At 40.5% G+C, this 15,041-nt stretch overlaps 1 protein-coding gene across 1 annotated transcript in view; it reads left to right on the top strand.

Moving 5' to 3' along the window:
- Positions 1-13,288, top strand: part of GLUD1 (glutamate dehydrogenase 1) — a 39,288-nt gene extending 26,000 nt beyond the window's left edge. Inside the window, exons 6-13 of the mRNA XM_012788037.3 lie at positions 1,207-1,386; positions 2,192-2,329; positions 2,539-2,676; positions 3,544-3,624; positions 4,856-4,979; positions 6,459-6,550; positions 10,417-10,479; positions 12,056-13,288. Coding sequence (XP_012643491.1) covers positions 1,207-1,386; positions 2,192-2,329; positions 2,539-2,676; positions 3,544-3,624; positions 4,856-4,979; positions 6,459-6,550; positions 10,417-10,479; positions 12,056-12,175 — 936 coding nt within the window. The 3' untranslated portion in view covers positions 12,176-13,288. The remainder of the gene's footprint in view (positions 1-1,206; positions 1,387-2,191; positions 2,330-2,538; positions 2,677-3,543; positions 3,625-4,855; positions 4,980-6,458; positions 6,551-10,416; positions 10,480-12,055) is intronic.
- The last annotated feature ends 1,753 nt before the right edge of the window (positions 13,289-15,041 follow it).

The following is a 15,041-nucleotide window of genomic DNA, read 5'->3' as shown; positions in this document are numbered from 1 at the left end:
CTGCAGTGTTCTGGTTGTCATGTTTATAGCATATCTGGTGCCCTGGAAGGGAAGCCCTCCCAAGCACCATTCTTTGTTTTTCTAATTATACTTGTTTCCAAACCAAGAATACATGCATATCCTCAATTCAAAGGGGACCGAAGACAGGTGGTGAGGACTGGTAACTCCGGTCTCTACTTTGCAGAGCTGGTCGCTGCTGCTGAAGGTGCTCTGCTCACATACAAGATGGGACTCTGTGTCTCACCCACATGGACCTTTCTTTTTTTTTTTCCTTTTTTTTGAGACAGAGTCTCGCTTTGTTGCCCAGGCTAGAGTGAGTGCCGTGGTATCAGCCTAGCTCACAGCAACCTCCAACTCCTGAGGTCACGCAATCCTACTGCCTCAGCCTCCTGAGTAGCTGGGACTACAGGCATGCGCCACCATGCCCAGCTGATTTTTCCTACATATATTAGTTGGCCAATTAAATTCTTTCTATTTGGAGTAGAGACGGGGTCTCGCTCTTGCTCAGGCTGGTTTTGAACTCCTGACCTGGAGCGATCCACCCTCCTCGGCCTCCCAGAGTGCTAGGATTACAGGCGTGAGCAACCACGCCCAGCCAGACCTTTCTTTTTTAATTTCTTAAATACTTTTGTTAATCTACTCATTTACATGAACATCAATATCATCTTTAAAAGCTCCTTTTAAAAAGTGGCATTTTATTGGATTTCTAGATTTGTTTGGCAGAAGAATACATCATTGAGTCCTCTCATCCAAGAAAATTGTAATGCTTTCTCCTGTCTTGGGGCTCTGTTTTGGTGGCATCTTTTGATAGATTTTAAGATACATTATAACTGGGATGTGTACTCTGACTTAGTAGGGCTTAAATATTTGGTGAAGGAATAATAGCTTTAAGATGAACTGTCTCTACTTCCGTGATAGCAATATTGTTATTTTTATTTAATTAATTCTAAATTCCTAAGCTCTGTTTCTCCCATTGGAGAATATAGACTACTTTACTGTGTATTTTCTAGGACAGAAAGTTGAAAAAGTGCATCTTACCTCTATTGGTGAAAGTGTACCTTGAATACACACATTCACACACACACATATTCCTAATGAGCATTTTTTAGTTAAAATGAGAATGTGCTTTGACTTTAATTCATTACATTGGTTAATCAGAGAATGGACATGACATTTTAGTCTTTAAATGATAACTTCCTCTTACAGGACATTAATGCACATGCCTGTGTTACTGGTAAGCCTATCAGTCAAGGAGGTATCCATGGACGCATCTCTGCTACTGGCCGTGGTGTTTTCCATGGGATTGAAAACTTCATCAATGAAGCTTCTTACATGAGCATTTTAGGAATGACACCAGGATTTGGAGATAAAACATTTGTTGTTCAGGTAAGAAAAAAATAAGTTTTTAAATGTTTTTAGATCTGCAATTTTAAAATTCGATTATTTTGAACTTCTTACATTTTAGAGTGATTGTTTTCAGAGTAATACATCCTCTGTATTTTGAACCTTGGTATGATTTCATGTGACTAGAACTGAAATAAGTATCTCTCAACTACACACAAAACAATCACCAGCTAACTTCTTTTGATCAATATTTAAACTTGAAATTGTATCCAGAAAAGGAGGTTTCTTAACATAATTTTCTAAAACTATTGTGGATAGAAGGTTTGCACATTGACCCAAACTTGTTTGATGTGCTTACATGTATTTTCTTAAGGGGATAAAAATTAAGTTGACCGTTACTTTCTTTCTTTTGAGGCAATAAGGTCTCACTCGGTCACCCAGGCTGGAGTACAGTGGCACGATCAGACCTTACTGTAGCCTTGAACTCCTAGGCTCAAGGGATCCTCCCACCTCAGCCTCCCAAATAGCTAGGACCACAGGCATGCACCACTTCACCTGCCTAATTTTTTGTAGATATGGGGTTTCTCTGTGTTGCCCAGGCTGGTGTTGAAATGGCATCGTGATCCTCTTACCTCAGCCTCCCAAAGTGCTAGATTACAGGCATGAGCCACTGTGCCCAGCCCACATTCTTAAACATAGAATTTTATTGTTGAAGAGAAGCCAATTAGTACATTTTCTTCTGGCAAAAAGATTTTGATAATTGCTTCTAAACTAACAGAATGTGGATTTATACTGGCCAAAATATGGGACTTTAACTTTTGTGTCATGGGTAATTTGTTCTTCACAGGGATTTGGTAACGTGGGCCTGCACTCTATGAGATATTTACATCGTTTTGGTGCTAAATGTGTTGGTGTTGGTGAATCTGAGGGGAGTATATGGAATCCAGATGGTATTGACCCAAAGGAACTGGAAGACTTCAAATTGGTATGTTGATCTAATATCTGAAGAGTTTGACTACCAGTTGCCTTATAAAGTTAAAATAAGTTTTATTTTTTTATTTAAATCTATTTTCATTGCTTATTTTTTTACTTGTAACTCATAGAGCTCTTAATAAATATTTATGTCTTAGGCAGTAAATGCAAACATTTAGATTCTGGTGTAGCCATTAATTCTGATTGAAAAATCAATTACAGCAACATGGATCCATTATGGGCTTCCCCAAGGCAAAGCCCTACGAAGGAAGCATCTTGGAAGCTGACTGCGACATACTCATCCCTGCTGCCAGTGAGAAGCAGTTGACCAAATCCAATGCACCCAGAGTGAAAGCCAAGGTGAAAGCATTTTAGAAATTGAAATCAACATTGTCAATGTGGAAAGCTATTGCGAGAGTCAGAGAAAAGTCAGATTGAGTTTCTTTCTTTTTTTTTTTAACAGTTTTATTACCATATAATTTACATATCATACAGTCATTCATTTAAAGTGAATACAGGGCCAGGCATGGTGGTGGCTCACGCCTGTAATCCTAGCACTCTGGAAGGCCGAGGCAAGTGGATTGCTCAAGGTCAGGAGTTCGAAACCAGCCTGAGCAAGAGCGAGACCCCGTCTCTACTATAAATAGAAAGAAATTAACTGGCCAACTAATATATGTAGGAAAAATTAGCCAGGCATGGCGGCGCATACCTACTCGGGAGGCTGAGGCAATAGGATCACTTGAGCTCAGGAGATTGAGGTTGCTGTGAGCTAGGCAATAGGGAGGCTGAGGCAATAGGATCACTTGAGCCCAGGAGTTTGAGGTTGCTGTGAGCTAGGCTGACGCCATGGCACTCACTCTAGCCTCGGCAACAAAATGAGACTCTGTCTCAAAAATAAATAAATAAATAAATAAATAAAGTCTCAAAAATAAATAAATAAATAAAGTGAATATAATATCATGGCTTTTAGTATAATCACGGAGTTGTACAACTATTACTATGGGTTTCCTCTTAAACCAAGCTTCTAAAAAGTAAAGAAAACTAGGGAAATAGAAAAGTGAAAGGTAGTCTTATATACTTGTAGAGCAAAATAACTTTTATTAATTTCATTTTTTAACTGAAATTATGCCTCTCCCCACAACCCCCTGTTCATGTGCACATATCTCTTGCCCTCAGTGGAGGGAATTCGACATTGTTGGCATTTCTGTATTTCTGACTCTCTTATAGATCATTGCTGAAGGTGCCAATGGGCCAACAACTCCAGAAGCTGATAAGATCTTCCTGGAGAGGAACATTATGGTTATTCCAGTAAGTCATTTATATTTGTCGGGTTTTATATGTACTTGGAATCATAATTATGTTTTGCAAGGAATTCAGAGAAGAGAGGAATTACTCTCCCTAGCTATAGTGAATTCTTCATCTTCATTTCGCTTTTAAGAAAATATAGTAGAAGCATGGTTAGTGTAATAAGCCTGTCTGTCACTTTTTACTTTGACATGAATGAACATTTATTCCAACTTCAGGCTCTTTCTTAAGTATGTATTTTAGTCTTAATTTAAGAGTCTGGTTATATAAATATATATATTGTGCTTAGAAATAGTATTTTAACTTAAGCTGTAAGATTTTCTATATGATTCCTAGCCTTGTACATTTCAAGTGTCCCTATTTCACTCAGAAAGCTAATATGAGGAACATGTTCTCAGGTTTTTTCAGCAAGTAAGTGTGAGTCTACATCAAAAGGTTATTGGAGGCCGGGCGCGGTGGCTCACGCCTGTAATCCTAGCACTCTGGGAGGCCGAGGCGGGCAGATTGCTCGAGGTCAGGAGTTCAAAACCAGCCTGAGCAACAGTGAGACCCTGTCTCTACTATAAATAGAAATTAATTGGCCAACTAATATATATAGAAAAAATTAGCCGTGCATGGTGGCGCATGCCTGTAGTCCCAGCTACTCGGGAGGCTGAGGCAGGAGGATTGCTTGAGCCCAGGAGTTTGAGGTTGCTGTGAGCTAGGCTGACGCCACGGCACTCACTCTAGCCTGGGCAACAAAGCGAGACTCTGTCTCAAAAAAAAAAAGGATATTGGAAGTTACTGTGGGCTCAGAATGCATTTTGAAGGACCGCCCCCCCTTGCCAAAAGCCCTTAAGATGATTAGTGTAACTAACATAGGCTGCCCTTGGATAGAGGGAGAAGGAATGCTAACCTTCTGGTGAGACGCCCTGTAGTTGGTCCAATCTAGTGTTGGTGGGCAAGCAGTTTAGTCTGAGAACTTTTGGTGAAGAAGAGGCTCTAACCAAAGTTGATCATGTACTTGATTAATAAGCCAAATAAATGATTTATTTTTTTCTTGAATGGAAAAGTTCTTAGGCAGATTGGGTAGGAGTTCTGTTAAATTAAGTGTGAAATTCTATATTTGGGAAGTTTAAAGTATAATTTCAATACCTTGGTATTAAAATTGAGTATTTAGGTTCATTTTAAGGTTTTACTAAGACTATCATCTTCTAATTTCTTTGGTGTCTTCTTGTCACATTTTTGTGTATAGGATCTCTACTTGAATGCTGGAGGAGTGACAGTATCTTATTTTGAGTGGCTGAAGAATCTAAATCATGTCAGCTATGGCCGTTTGACCTTCAAATATGAAAGGGATTCTAATTACCACTTGCTGAGTGAGTGCCAATAATTTTATTCTCTAAAACTAATCTTTTGGGCCAGCTAAAAGGCTGGAAAAAGCTACACTTAAAAGAACTTGTCCCAGGCTGGGCTCGGTGGCTCACACCCATAATCCTAGCACTCTGAGAGGCCGAGACAGGCAGATTGCTCGAGGTCAGGAGTTCAAGACCAGCCTGAGCAAGAGCAAGATCCCGTCTCTACTATAAATAGAAAGAAATTAATTGGCCAACTAATATATATAGAAAAAAAATTAGCCAGGCATGGTGGCACATGCCTGTAGTCCCAGCTACTCGGGAGGCTGAGGCAGGAGGATCGCTTGAGCCCAGGAGTTTGAGGTCGCTGTGAGCTAGGCTGATGCCATGGCACTCCAACCTGGGCAACAGAGCGAGATTCTGTCTCAAAAAAAGAAGAACTTGTCCCGGCCGGGCATGGTGGCTCACGCCTGTAATCCTAGCACTTTGGGAGGCCAAGGCAGGAGGATCATTTGAGCCCAGGAGTTTGAGACCAGCCTGAGCAAGAGCGAGACCCTGTCTCTACTAAAAATAGAAAGAAATTAGCCAAACAACTAAAAAAAACTATATATATATATATATATATATACATATACATATATATATATAATTAGCCGGGCATGGTGGTGCATGCCTGTAGTCCCAGCTACTTGGGAGGGTTGCTTGAGCCCAGGAGTTTGAGTTGCCATAAGTCATGCCACAGCACTCTAGCCCAGGCAACAGAGTGAAACTGTGTCTCAAAAAAAGAAAAAAAAACTCGTCCCTTTGGTAATCTTAGAGAATTTAGTCTCAGAACAGAAAATTTATTGTATTGTCTCATGAGGTTTAGATGAGAAATATATAATTTCTTTACAGATACTTAGTGGATTAACTCTCAAATATACCTTATATTTGGATTTTTATTCTATGATGTAATATTCCCAGAACATAATCTATAAGTTAGTACTATTATAAAAAGTGTGATTTTAAAACATGAACTCCACTGCAGTACTCATCCATTCCTGTCTCTGGTTGCTCTTAGCAAAGGCCTATCTAGTGTCAAGAATTTTTTGAGCCTGCTGATGAGAATACTTATTTTTCTGTGACTAGAGTATAAGCTCCACAGTTAATAGTAGAATCTCTCATCAAGCTGAAATAAAACCAAGACCTCCAACTGAGCTTCTGTACTCAGCCTACTCTGGAAATCTGGATGAAATGTTCCATCTATTTCCATTTCTTTTTCCCTCAACATTTTCTTTTTAATAGAGCCAAGGAAAAACCCTGGTAATGGGTGTTATGGAAACAGAGCAGTGACCTAAATTCACATTTATATAGAAAATTGGCAAAGTGTTGTATTCCTTTTTAACCGAGTTTTAAATGATTAACTCTTTTATGTCATTAGTGTTGAAAATTTCTTGAACTCCATGTTAGTTTTTGGGTTGTGGATATATTTTGAGACTACTTTTGGTTCTACTTTTTTTATAGTGTCTGTTCAAGAGAGTTTAGAGAGAAAATTTGGAAAGCACGGTGGAACTATTCCCATTGTACCCACAGCAGAGTTCCAAGACCGGATATCGGTGAGTGTGGTGACCCCAGAGTTGTGCTCCACACATGCTTCCTGTTCTTCCCTGCAGACAGAGCCAGGTAGATTGATCTGAGTTGAGTGGTGATCAGCGGGACCATAATTGTGTGATGCATGGGTTCTGTACCTTCCCTTGTCATTACGTCTTTAAAATGTGGTAAGAATCCTAGTGACTAATAACAAATATAAAATAAATAATGGTTCTGTGTTTGGTACTTTTTGCAATACAAATGTCTTAACAATGATTCTGATATAATCAAAGAAGGATTATTATGTGTTTGAATTCTTGTAAGCTTCAAAGAAATGGAAATAATTGAAAAGTAAGCATTAGATAACTGTATGAAAATTTGAAATTGCTATATGGATACAAGAGAGTTAAAGAAAACAGAAGAAGTATTTTATATATTACATTAGCAAAAACAGTTAATGAATGGGTAAATGTGTGTGGTAAAACAGTTGTACCTTTGTTTTGATGGCAATCCAGATTGGTGTAGCTCTTTGAAAAATTTGAAGAGTTATTAAAGTGTTCCTGCCCTTTGCTGCTATGATAATCTTCCCTCTGGGAGTTTGTCCTAAGAAAATAATTCAAAAGAAGAGGAATGACTCCATGCATGATGCTGTCATTGGAACTATTTGCAGTCAGTTTTTTTTTTTTTTTTTTTTTTTTTTTTTGAGACAGAGTCTCACTTTGTTGTCCAGGCTACAGTGAGTGCCGTGGCGTCAGCCTAGCTCACAGCAACCTCAAACTCCTGGGCTTGAGTGATCCTTCTGCCTCAGCCTCCCGAGTAGCTGGGACTACAGGCATGCGCCACCATGCCCGGCTAATTTTTTATATATATATCAGTTGGCCAATTAATTTCTTTCTATTTATAGTAGAGACAGGGTCTCGCTCTTGCTCAGGCTGGTTTTGAACTCCTGACCTTGAGCAATCCGCCCGCCTCGGCCTCCCAAGAGCTAGGATTACAGGCGTGAGCCACAGCGCCCGGCCTGCAGTCAGTTTTTAAGTTAGATTTAATAGTCCAATGACAGATAAATGGCTAAGTTATATCTTCTTATTAAATATTCAGCCATGAAAATAATTTTATATTATTGTAACATGGGAAAAAGTTAAATGTTCTGGTTTGAAGGAGAAAAGGTGCTCTAGCCAGACAGGATACTGTTTCCCTCAGTACACCTTCCTCTTTCCCAGAGCCACATCTCTGTTAGTTCTGGTCCTTCTTTCTGAAATGCTCTGGCCCCTGCCTGCTTAGGTGTGGCCATGTGGCTTTCTCTGAATGTCCCGTCTGTGTGCCAGAGTTGTGTATGTACTTCCCTTCCGTCACAGGTGATGTGCAGGGTGCTGGAAGGGCTTGCGGCTGCCACCATTAGAGGGTTGCTGGCCCTCCCTGGGGTCACCCCCTGCCCAGTGTGTGCTGGGAATGTGGCCCTCTCTCAGACGGAACCTCGAGGGAGCACAGAAAGAGAACGGACAGCTAGTTAGGAAGATAGCTGTGAATAACTTTTTATCCTTTTTAAAAGACAATCGATCTCCCAACTTTTGAATGCTTTCAGTGCTTCTAATTTTAGGCTTCCATGCTATTTCTCACCTCTTGCAGAGTTACTTATTACAGGGAGTCTTATAATTGTTAATTGAAAAACCAGTGTTTTCCAGCTCTCTCCCTCTAGTTCCCACCTGTCCTACCTACCCAGCTTTGGCCCTGCCAGGACCTACATGATTGACCCAGTCCTCATCCCCCCAATGCCCTCACTTCTCTCCTTGTCTAATTTAAATTCCATGCACCATCATTACAGCCACTCCATGGTCTTGTTGTGCTTCATGATTCCCCTTGTTAACACCTAAACCCAGATTAGATCCCAGCTCTCTGCCTCTGCCATGCCTGTGCACCTGTAGCAGAGGCCCTGCTGACAGCTCACATTCTGACCATTAACCTCAAGTGGGTTCCACTGCCCAACAATCATACTGCTTTTCCATGTTCCATTCATTCTCTCCCCATCCTGAGTGATGTTTCCTCCTCCCTTGCACACCAGCTCATGACCCTGGTATTTATTCACAGAGAAAATTGAAGCAGTCTGAGAACTTCACCTCTCCCCAGCCCCTGGTATCCACATCCTGGCCTATGTCATCTATGCTCTTGTTGTAGATTGGCTCCTTGTGCTTCCATCTTAGCCCAGCTCTGAGCATGGGCTGGCTGGTCCTCACCTTTGCAGATACACTTCTCTAGCAAGTCTTCCCCTCTCTCTCCTGCACCAGCAGTTGGCCCTCTACTGAGTCATTCCTCTCAGCGGACCAAATACCGTTTTGTTTTTTTTTTTAAATACAAATCTTAATCCCAATTCCCCTTCCAATTATTGCCATTTCTGTTTCCCTTGCAGCAAACCTCCTTGAAAGAGTTGTTGTATATACTCTGTCTCCAGTTCTTCTCTACTTGAACCTGCTCCACCAAACCATTCTTGTCAAGGTAGCCAGTGACACTAGCATTCCACATTCAAGGGTCATTTTTCAGTCCTTTTATTTGACCTGTCAGCAGCTCTTATCACAAGTGGTCACTCCACTCTTGAAATAATTTCTTCTCTTAGCTTCCAGGACACCACATTCTCCTGGTTTTCTTCCTACCTCACTGGCCATTTCTTCTTGTTGCCTTTTGCGGGTCCCTTTTCAATTCCCCATCCTGTTACCATTGGAAGGCCTCAGTCTCTGAACCACTCTGTCTTGATTCAAAACTTCGTTGATCTGCTTAGCCCATGGTTTAAGTCCATGTATGTGCACTCTCCTCACACTAGGATGTAAACGCTGTGAGAACAGAATTTTAATTCTGTTTTCTGCAGTGTCTCCAGTATCTGGAAGAGTGTAGTGTGTACTCATTAAATGTTCGGTAAATGAAAGAAACCACAGTATTCTGCCTGCAAAACAAGTTTGTTTCATCATCTTCATCCTCCCACCTCAGCCTCCAGGGTAGCTAGGGTTAGGGGCACATGCCACCACACCAGCTTTCAAATGTTTCTTGATTAGTATAAATGTTATAGAAATAGACTTTTTTAAGTGAACACAGTATAAATTAATGATATTCACTGCAGATAACTTTTATTGGTGACTCACTTTACGTTTTTATCTGACATTTCAGGATATGTGTTTTGTAGCTCTGTATGTCACATTATTAGGAGTGCTTAGTGATAGTTGATTGTCCTTAACTTTTCAGAAAGCATTCCAAGAAATAAATTAGATGAAGGTAATTAGCATAGGAAAGAGGTAAGCTTACTTGGTGTTGGAGGCCCAGCCCTAGGTTATATCCCAGCTCTAAGAGTAGCTGTCTGTAACCTTAGCCAGCCGCTCGTCCTCAGTTTCCTCATCAGTAGAATCAAAGAGCTGCCAAGGCCATGTAGCTTTGAAAGTTGATGGTACTACTGAACACACAGACAAGATTCTCCCCAGAGTCACTATTTTATTTAACTAGATTCCCGTGTCTAGGGTCCCTGTTCACAGGGACTGCACTGTGATGTGGACAGTGCACCATGTTGCTCCAGCACCTCTGTATCTCAGACCAGTGGAGCGTGCTGATCTCACTAGGTGCCCTCGTGTTTCTTGTTCCGCACTTTTCTATGTTCATTGTTTTACCATAATGTTATTTCATGAGTATTTGTTTTTTGTCAAATGTAATTAAAATTAAATTTTGGTTAAAGTGCAGCTACTTCAATAAATATCAAGATACTGTATCTTGATACTGTAGATTACATATATTTTTACTGAAAAATAAAATACTTCTGTCTGGTTGTTTATTGACTGAAGAATCATTTGTAATCTTACACAGAGACACAGCGTGTGTTTGTGTGGTTTTGTTGAACTCATGTTCTTTTTCCTAATAGGGTGCCTCTGAGAAAGACATCGTGCACTCTGGCTTGGCGTACACGATGGAGCGTTCTGCCAGGGTAGGTGTGCAGATGCTGTTTGTTTCTGGAAGTCATATGAAATACAGCTCAGTCGTGTTATCTTAGCTGCCAAACTCTATGTGCTCATAGAAAATAGGAATCTGTGAAATGGTCCTCATTTGTGTGTAGCGAAACCCACGCCTTATCAGTCACAAATGATCAGCAGTTTTTTCAGCGTCTTCAAATATGTTTACTAGGCTTTGGAAATAAATGACAATGCCAAGTTAGGAGGGAGCGATGTTTGGCAGTTAGCCAGATGTAGAGTAATCAGCCGAACTGGATTGCAGCTCAGCATACCACTGAGTATAGCTTTGGGAGGCTGTAAGTCAAAGTTATTTTGACTCCTGATTCCTCGTTTAAGTATTAAACACAGTTTGAGACCATATTTCCCAATTTCTTCATCAGTTCAGATTTTATCCACTTGGATTTAAGTTGAAATAACATAAACAGATATTGATAAAGAAGGTGATGCTTCTTAGTGATGTTTTTGTTAATTTTTTATTGAGATAATTGATATACCATAAATTCATCTTTTTTTTTTTTTTTTTTTTTTGAGACAAGAGTCTCACTTTGTTGCCCTGGCTAGACTGAGTGCCGTGGCGTCAGCCTAGCTCACAGCAATCTCAAACTCCTGGGCTCAAGCAATCTTTCTGCCTCAGCCTCCCGAGTAGCTGGGGCTACAGGCATGCGCCACCATGCCCAGCTAATTTTTTCTCCCTATATATGTTAGTTGGCCAATTAATTTCTTTCTATTTATAGTAGAGACAGGGTCTCACTCTTGCTCAGGCTGGTTTTGAACTCCTGACCTCAAGCAATCCGCCGCCTTGGCCTCCCAGAGTGCTAGGAAGACAGGCGTGAGCCACCGCACCCGGCCTCATCCTTTTAAAGTATACAGTTCAGCAGCCTTCAGTACTCACTATGCTGTGTAGCCATCACCGCTATGTAATTCTAGTTTTCCTCAGTTCTTCATTGCATTGTTAACTCCTTTTTTTTTTTTTTTTTTTTTTTTTTACATAGGGTCTTCCTCTGTTGCCTGGGCTAGAGTGCAGTGGCATCATCGTAGCTTACTGCAACCTCAAACTCCTGGGCTCAAGCAATCTTCCTGCTTCAGCCTCCCTAGTAGCTAGGACTATCGGAACGTGCCAGCACACCCAGCTAATTTTTTCTATTTTTAATGGAGACGGGGTCTTACTCTTGCTCAGGCTGGTCTCAAACTCCTAGCCTCAAGCAATCCTCCTGCCTCGGCCTCCCAAAATGCTAAGATTATAGGCATGAGCTACAGTGCCTGACCTGTTGTTAGTTCTTTTAAACAATCATAAAGTATATCAAATGAACTTGTACCAGATAACAGGATGTCTAAAGGGTGATTTCTTACTGCCTATAATTATTTTTATTAATTCTAGAGAATGCGTCCTTCCTGCCTAGAGATTGTTCTAGTAGTTTGGCTTTGGCTGTCTATGTCCTGTCCTGAAATGTTGACAGGATAATTTGTACCAGGCCAGTCTGGGTCTTGTGTGTTCATGGCCCAGCTACTTAAGTTAGAGTGGTCTTCACTATGCTTTCTCTTTCATTTCAGCAAATTATGCGCACAGCCATGAAGTATAATCTGGGATTGGACCTGAGAACAGCTGCCTACGTCAATGCCATTGAGAAAGTCTTCAAAGTGTACAATGAAGCTGGTGTGACCTTCACATAGGTGGATCATGGCTGACTTCTCACTACCCTCTTCCCCTATAACTTCTGCAGACCTATCACAAGTTTACATGTAACCACAAAATCCCTTTCTTTCCTGACTCATTAGATAAAGGACACCATTCTCAACAGGTCAAACCAAATCAGCCCCTTAGAAGAAAGAAATTAAGGGTAGGGAATCATGTATAATCTGATGCATATGAAAGTAGATTGCACCTACAGAGAGCCATTCTAGGTGTTTTGCCTTTAAATAAAAATTCTCATTCTGGCTTTTCCCAATACAGTGCTGTCGCTAGGGAAGGCATGGTCAAGAGCAGTAACTTCTTTTGCTCTAGACAAGTCTGGGACATGCTGTAACTTTAACACATTTAAGAAGTAGGTGTGTGGCATTTGCAGAAGTTGGCATGGTCCTCAAGTGAGTTATTGATATTTTACATCAGCAGAATAACTCAGATTTATAGATTGCAAACAAAAATAAAAGCTGTTTCTGTTTATGCATTTTATTCTTTTAGAATAAAATAAGTACATGCTGCTGTAATAAAATTGCCTTTAATCACTTAACAAGTCTAACCTTGACTCAAGCAGTGAATGCCTATAAACATAATAAATGAAAAAAGCTAGTATTTTTATATCATAAAACACTATCATTTATAGTTGTCAGTCATGTATTGTCATCCAACAAAAACAAAAAGCCCTATGAAGAATTAAGTTATCTTCATACCTGCAAGTGATGCAGGCTATTTTTGTTAAGACTGTCAGAATTTGCTAACTATAATTATGACACGTAGTCCAAAGAATGCAGTAACCTCCTTATCATGTTAATTGATTGTTCTCTTTTGAAGATCTGTTGTGTTGACTAATTGAACAGTAATTCAAGTAGAATGTCCCAGAAAAAAAAAACCACTTGGGCTCCCAGTTTGGAGTCTGGCTGGCTCTGAGTGTTGCCAGTGGCCCCTTCTCACCTGACCTTGAGTCTCTCCTTCTAGAGGCTTTGCATTCTGCACCCAGCTGTGTTAACTTGGGGCTGAACACAACCTTGGGTTGAGTGTTCTGTTTGGGAGCTGTTTGGCCAGGGCCTTTTGAACAGTAGTGTCCCAATGAAGTGCTAGATAATATATGTGTAAGAATGAGCTTGTTTTTTTTTTTTTTTTTTTTTTTAACTATAATACTCTTTCAGAAATTTCTAACTACTTTGTAACTGCATGACTTAACCTGGTGATAAAAGCAGTTATTAAAAGCCTACCTTTTCCAAAACTTACGTTTCTTTTCTGTGTTTTTATATTTGGCAGTTTGTGTTTTAGTAAGTGACATTGGGTTTCAGAAATTTTTATAACCTACGTACCATTTCCTTCTACTGTGTTGTGAACTACCCAAATTTTATTTCTGAATTTCTTTGTATTTTATTTTATTAAACAATATCAATGGCTGTTTTTGGGGAAGAGGCTTTAATGCCTAAAGCGGATATACTGAAGTAATTTTTAGTGCCTTTTTATTTTTTTTTTTTTTTTTGAGACAGAGTCTCACTTTGTTGCCCAGGCTAGAGTGAGTGTCGTGGCATCAGCCTAGCTCACAGCAACCTCAAACTCCTGGGCTCAAGCGATCCTCCTGCCTCAGCCTCCTGAGTAGCTGGGACTACAGGCATGTGCCACCATGCCCAGCTCATTTTTTCTATATATATATATATATATTAGGTGGCCAATTAATTTCTTTCTATTTATAGTAGAGACGGGGTCTGGCTCTTGCTCAGGCTGGTTTCGAACTCCCAACCTCGAGCTATCTGCCCGCCTAGGCCTCCCAGAGTGCTAGGATTACAGGCGTGAGCCACCGTGGGCGGCCAAGGGAAATTTTTATTACTAGCTCAATCTCTATTTGTTACAGGTCTGCTCAGATTTTCTGTTTTGTCTAAAGTCAGTTTGTCTGGTAGCTGTGTCTTTCTAGGAATTTGTTCATTCCAACTGGGCTATTTAATTTGTTGTTATAGTTCCTCATAGTAGCCCTTTTATAATCCTTTTTATTTTGTAGGGTCAGTAGTAATGTCCTCTCTTTCATAGTAGTATGTCCTTTTTCATGGCACATATTAAAATGTCACAAAAGCCAGCTTTAAGGAGTTTCCACCAGCCAATTCTGAGACAGCTGAACACCAAAATATATAATGACAGAATAGTATAACCACTGAATAAAGAATGTGTGAGGCCGGGTGCAGTGGCTCACGCCTGTAATCCTAGCACTCTGGGAGGCCAAGGCGGGCGGATTGCTCAAGGTCAGGAGTTCAAAACCAGCCTGAGCGAGACCCCGTCTCTACCATAAAAATAGAAAGAAATTAATTGGCCAACTAGTATATATAATATAAAAAAATCAGCCAGGCATGGTGGAGACCCCGTCTCTACCATAAAAATAGAAAGAAATTAATTGGCCAACTAATATATATAATATAAAAAAATCAGCTGAGGCAGGAGGATCGCTTGAGCCCAGGAGTCTGAGGTTGCTGTGAGCTAGGCTAACGCCACGGCACTCACTCTAGCCTAGGCAAGAAAGCGAGACTCTGTCTCAAAAAAAAAAAAAAAAAAGAATGTGTGAGTCCATGCTAATATAACTAAATAAATGAATTAAGGAAAGAAAAACTCTCGCAGGAACATGCCAACTAAACATGGAAGGAATAAGGCCGGGCTCAGTGGCTCACACCTGTAACCCTAGCGCTGTTTGAGGCTGAGGCAAGAGGATTGCTTGAGCTGAGGAGTTCAAGAGCAGCCTAAGCAAGAGCGAGACCCCATCTCCACTAAAAATATAAAAAATTAGCCAGGCGTGGTGGCATGCACCTGTAGTCCCAGCTACTTGGGAAGCTGAGGGAGGAGGCTTGCTTGAGCCCAGGA

The sequence above is a fragment of the Microcebus murinus genome, chromosome 14 (assembly GCF_040939455.1).
Source record: "Microcebus murinus isolate Inina chromosome 14, M.murinus_Inina_mat1.0, whole genome shotgun sequence".
NCBI lineage: Eukaryota > Metazoa > Chordata > Mammalia > Primates > Cheirogaleidae > Microcebus > Microcebus murinus.
The sequence above is the reverse complement of the archived record's forward strand: the minus strand, read 5'-3'. Positions and strand labels throughout refer to the sequence as shown.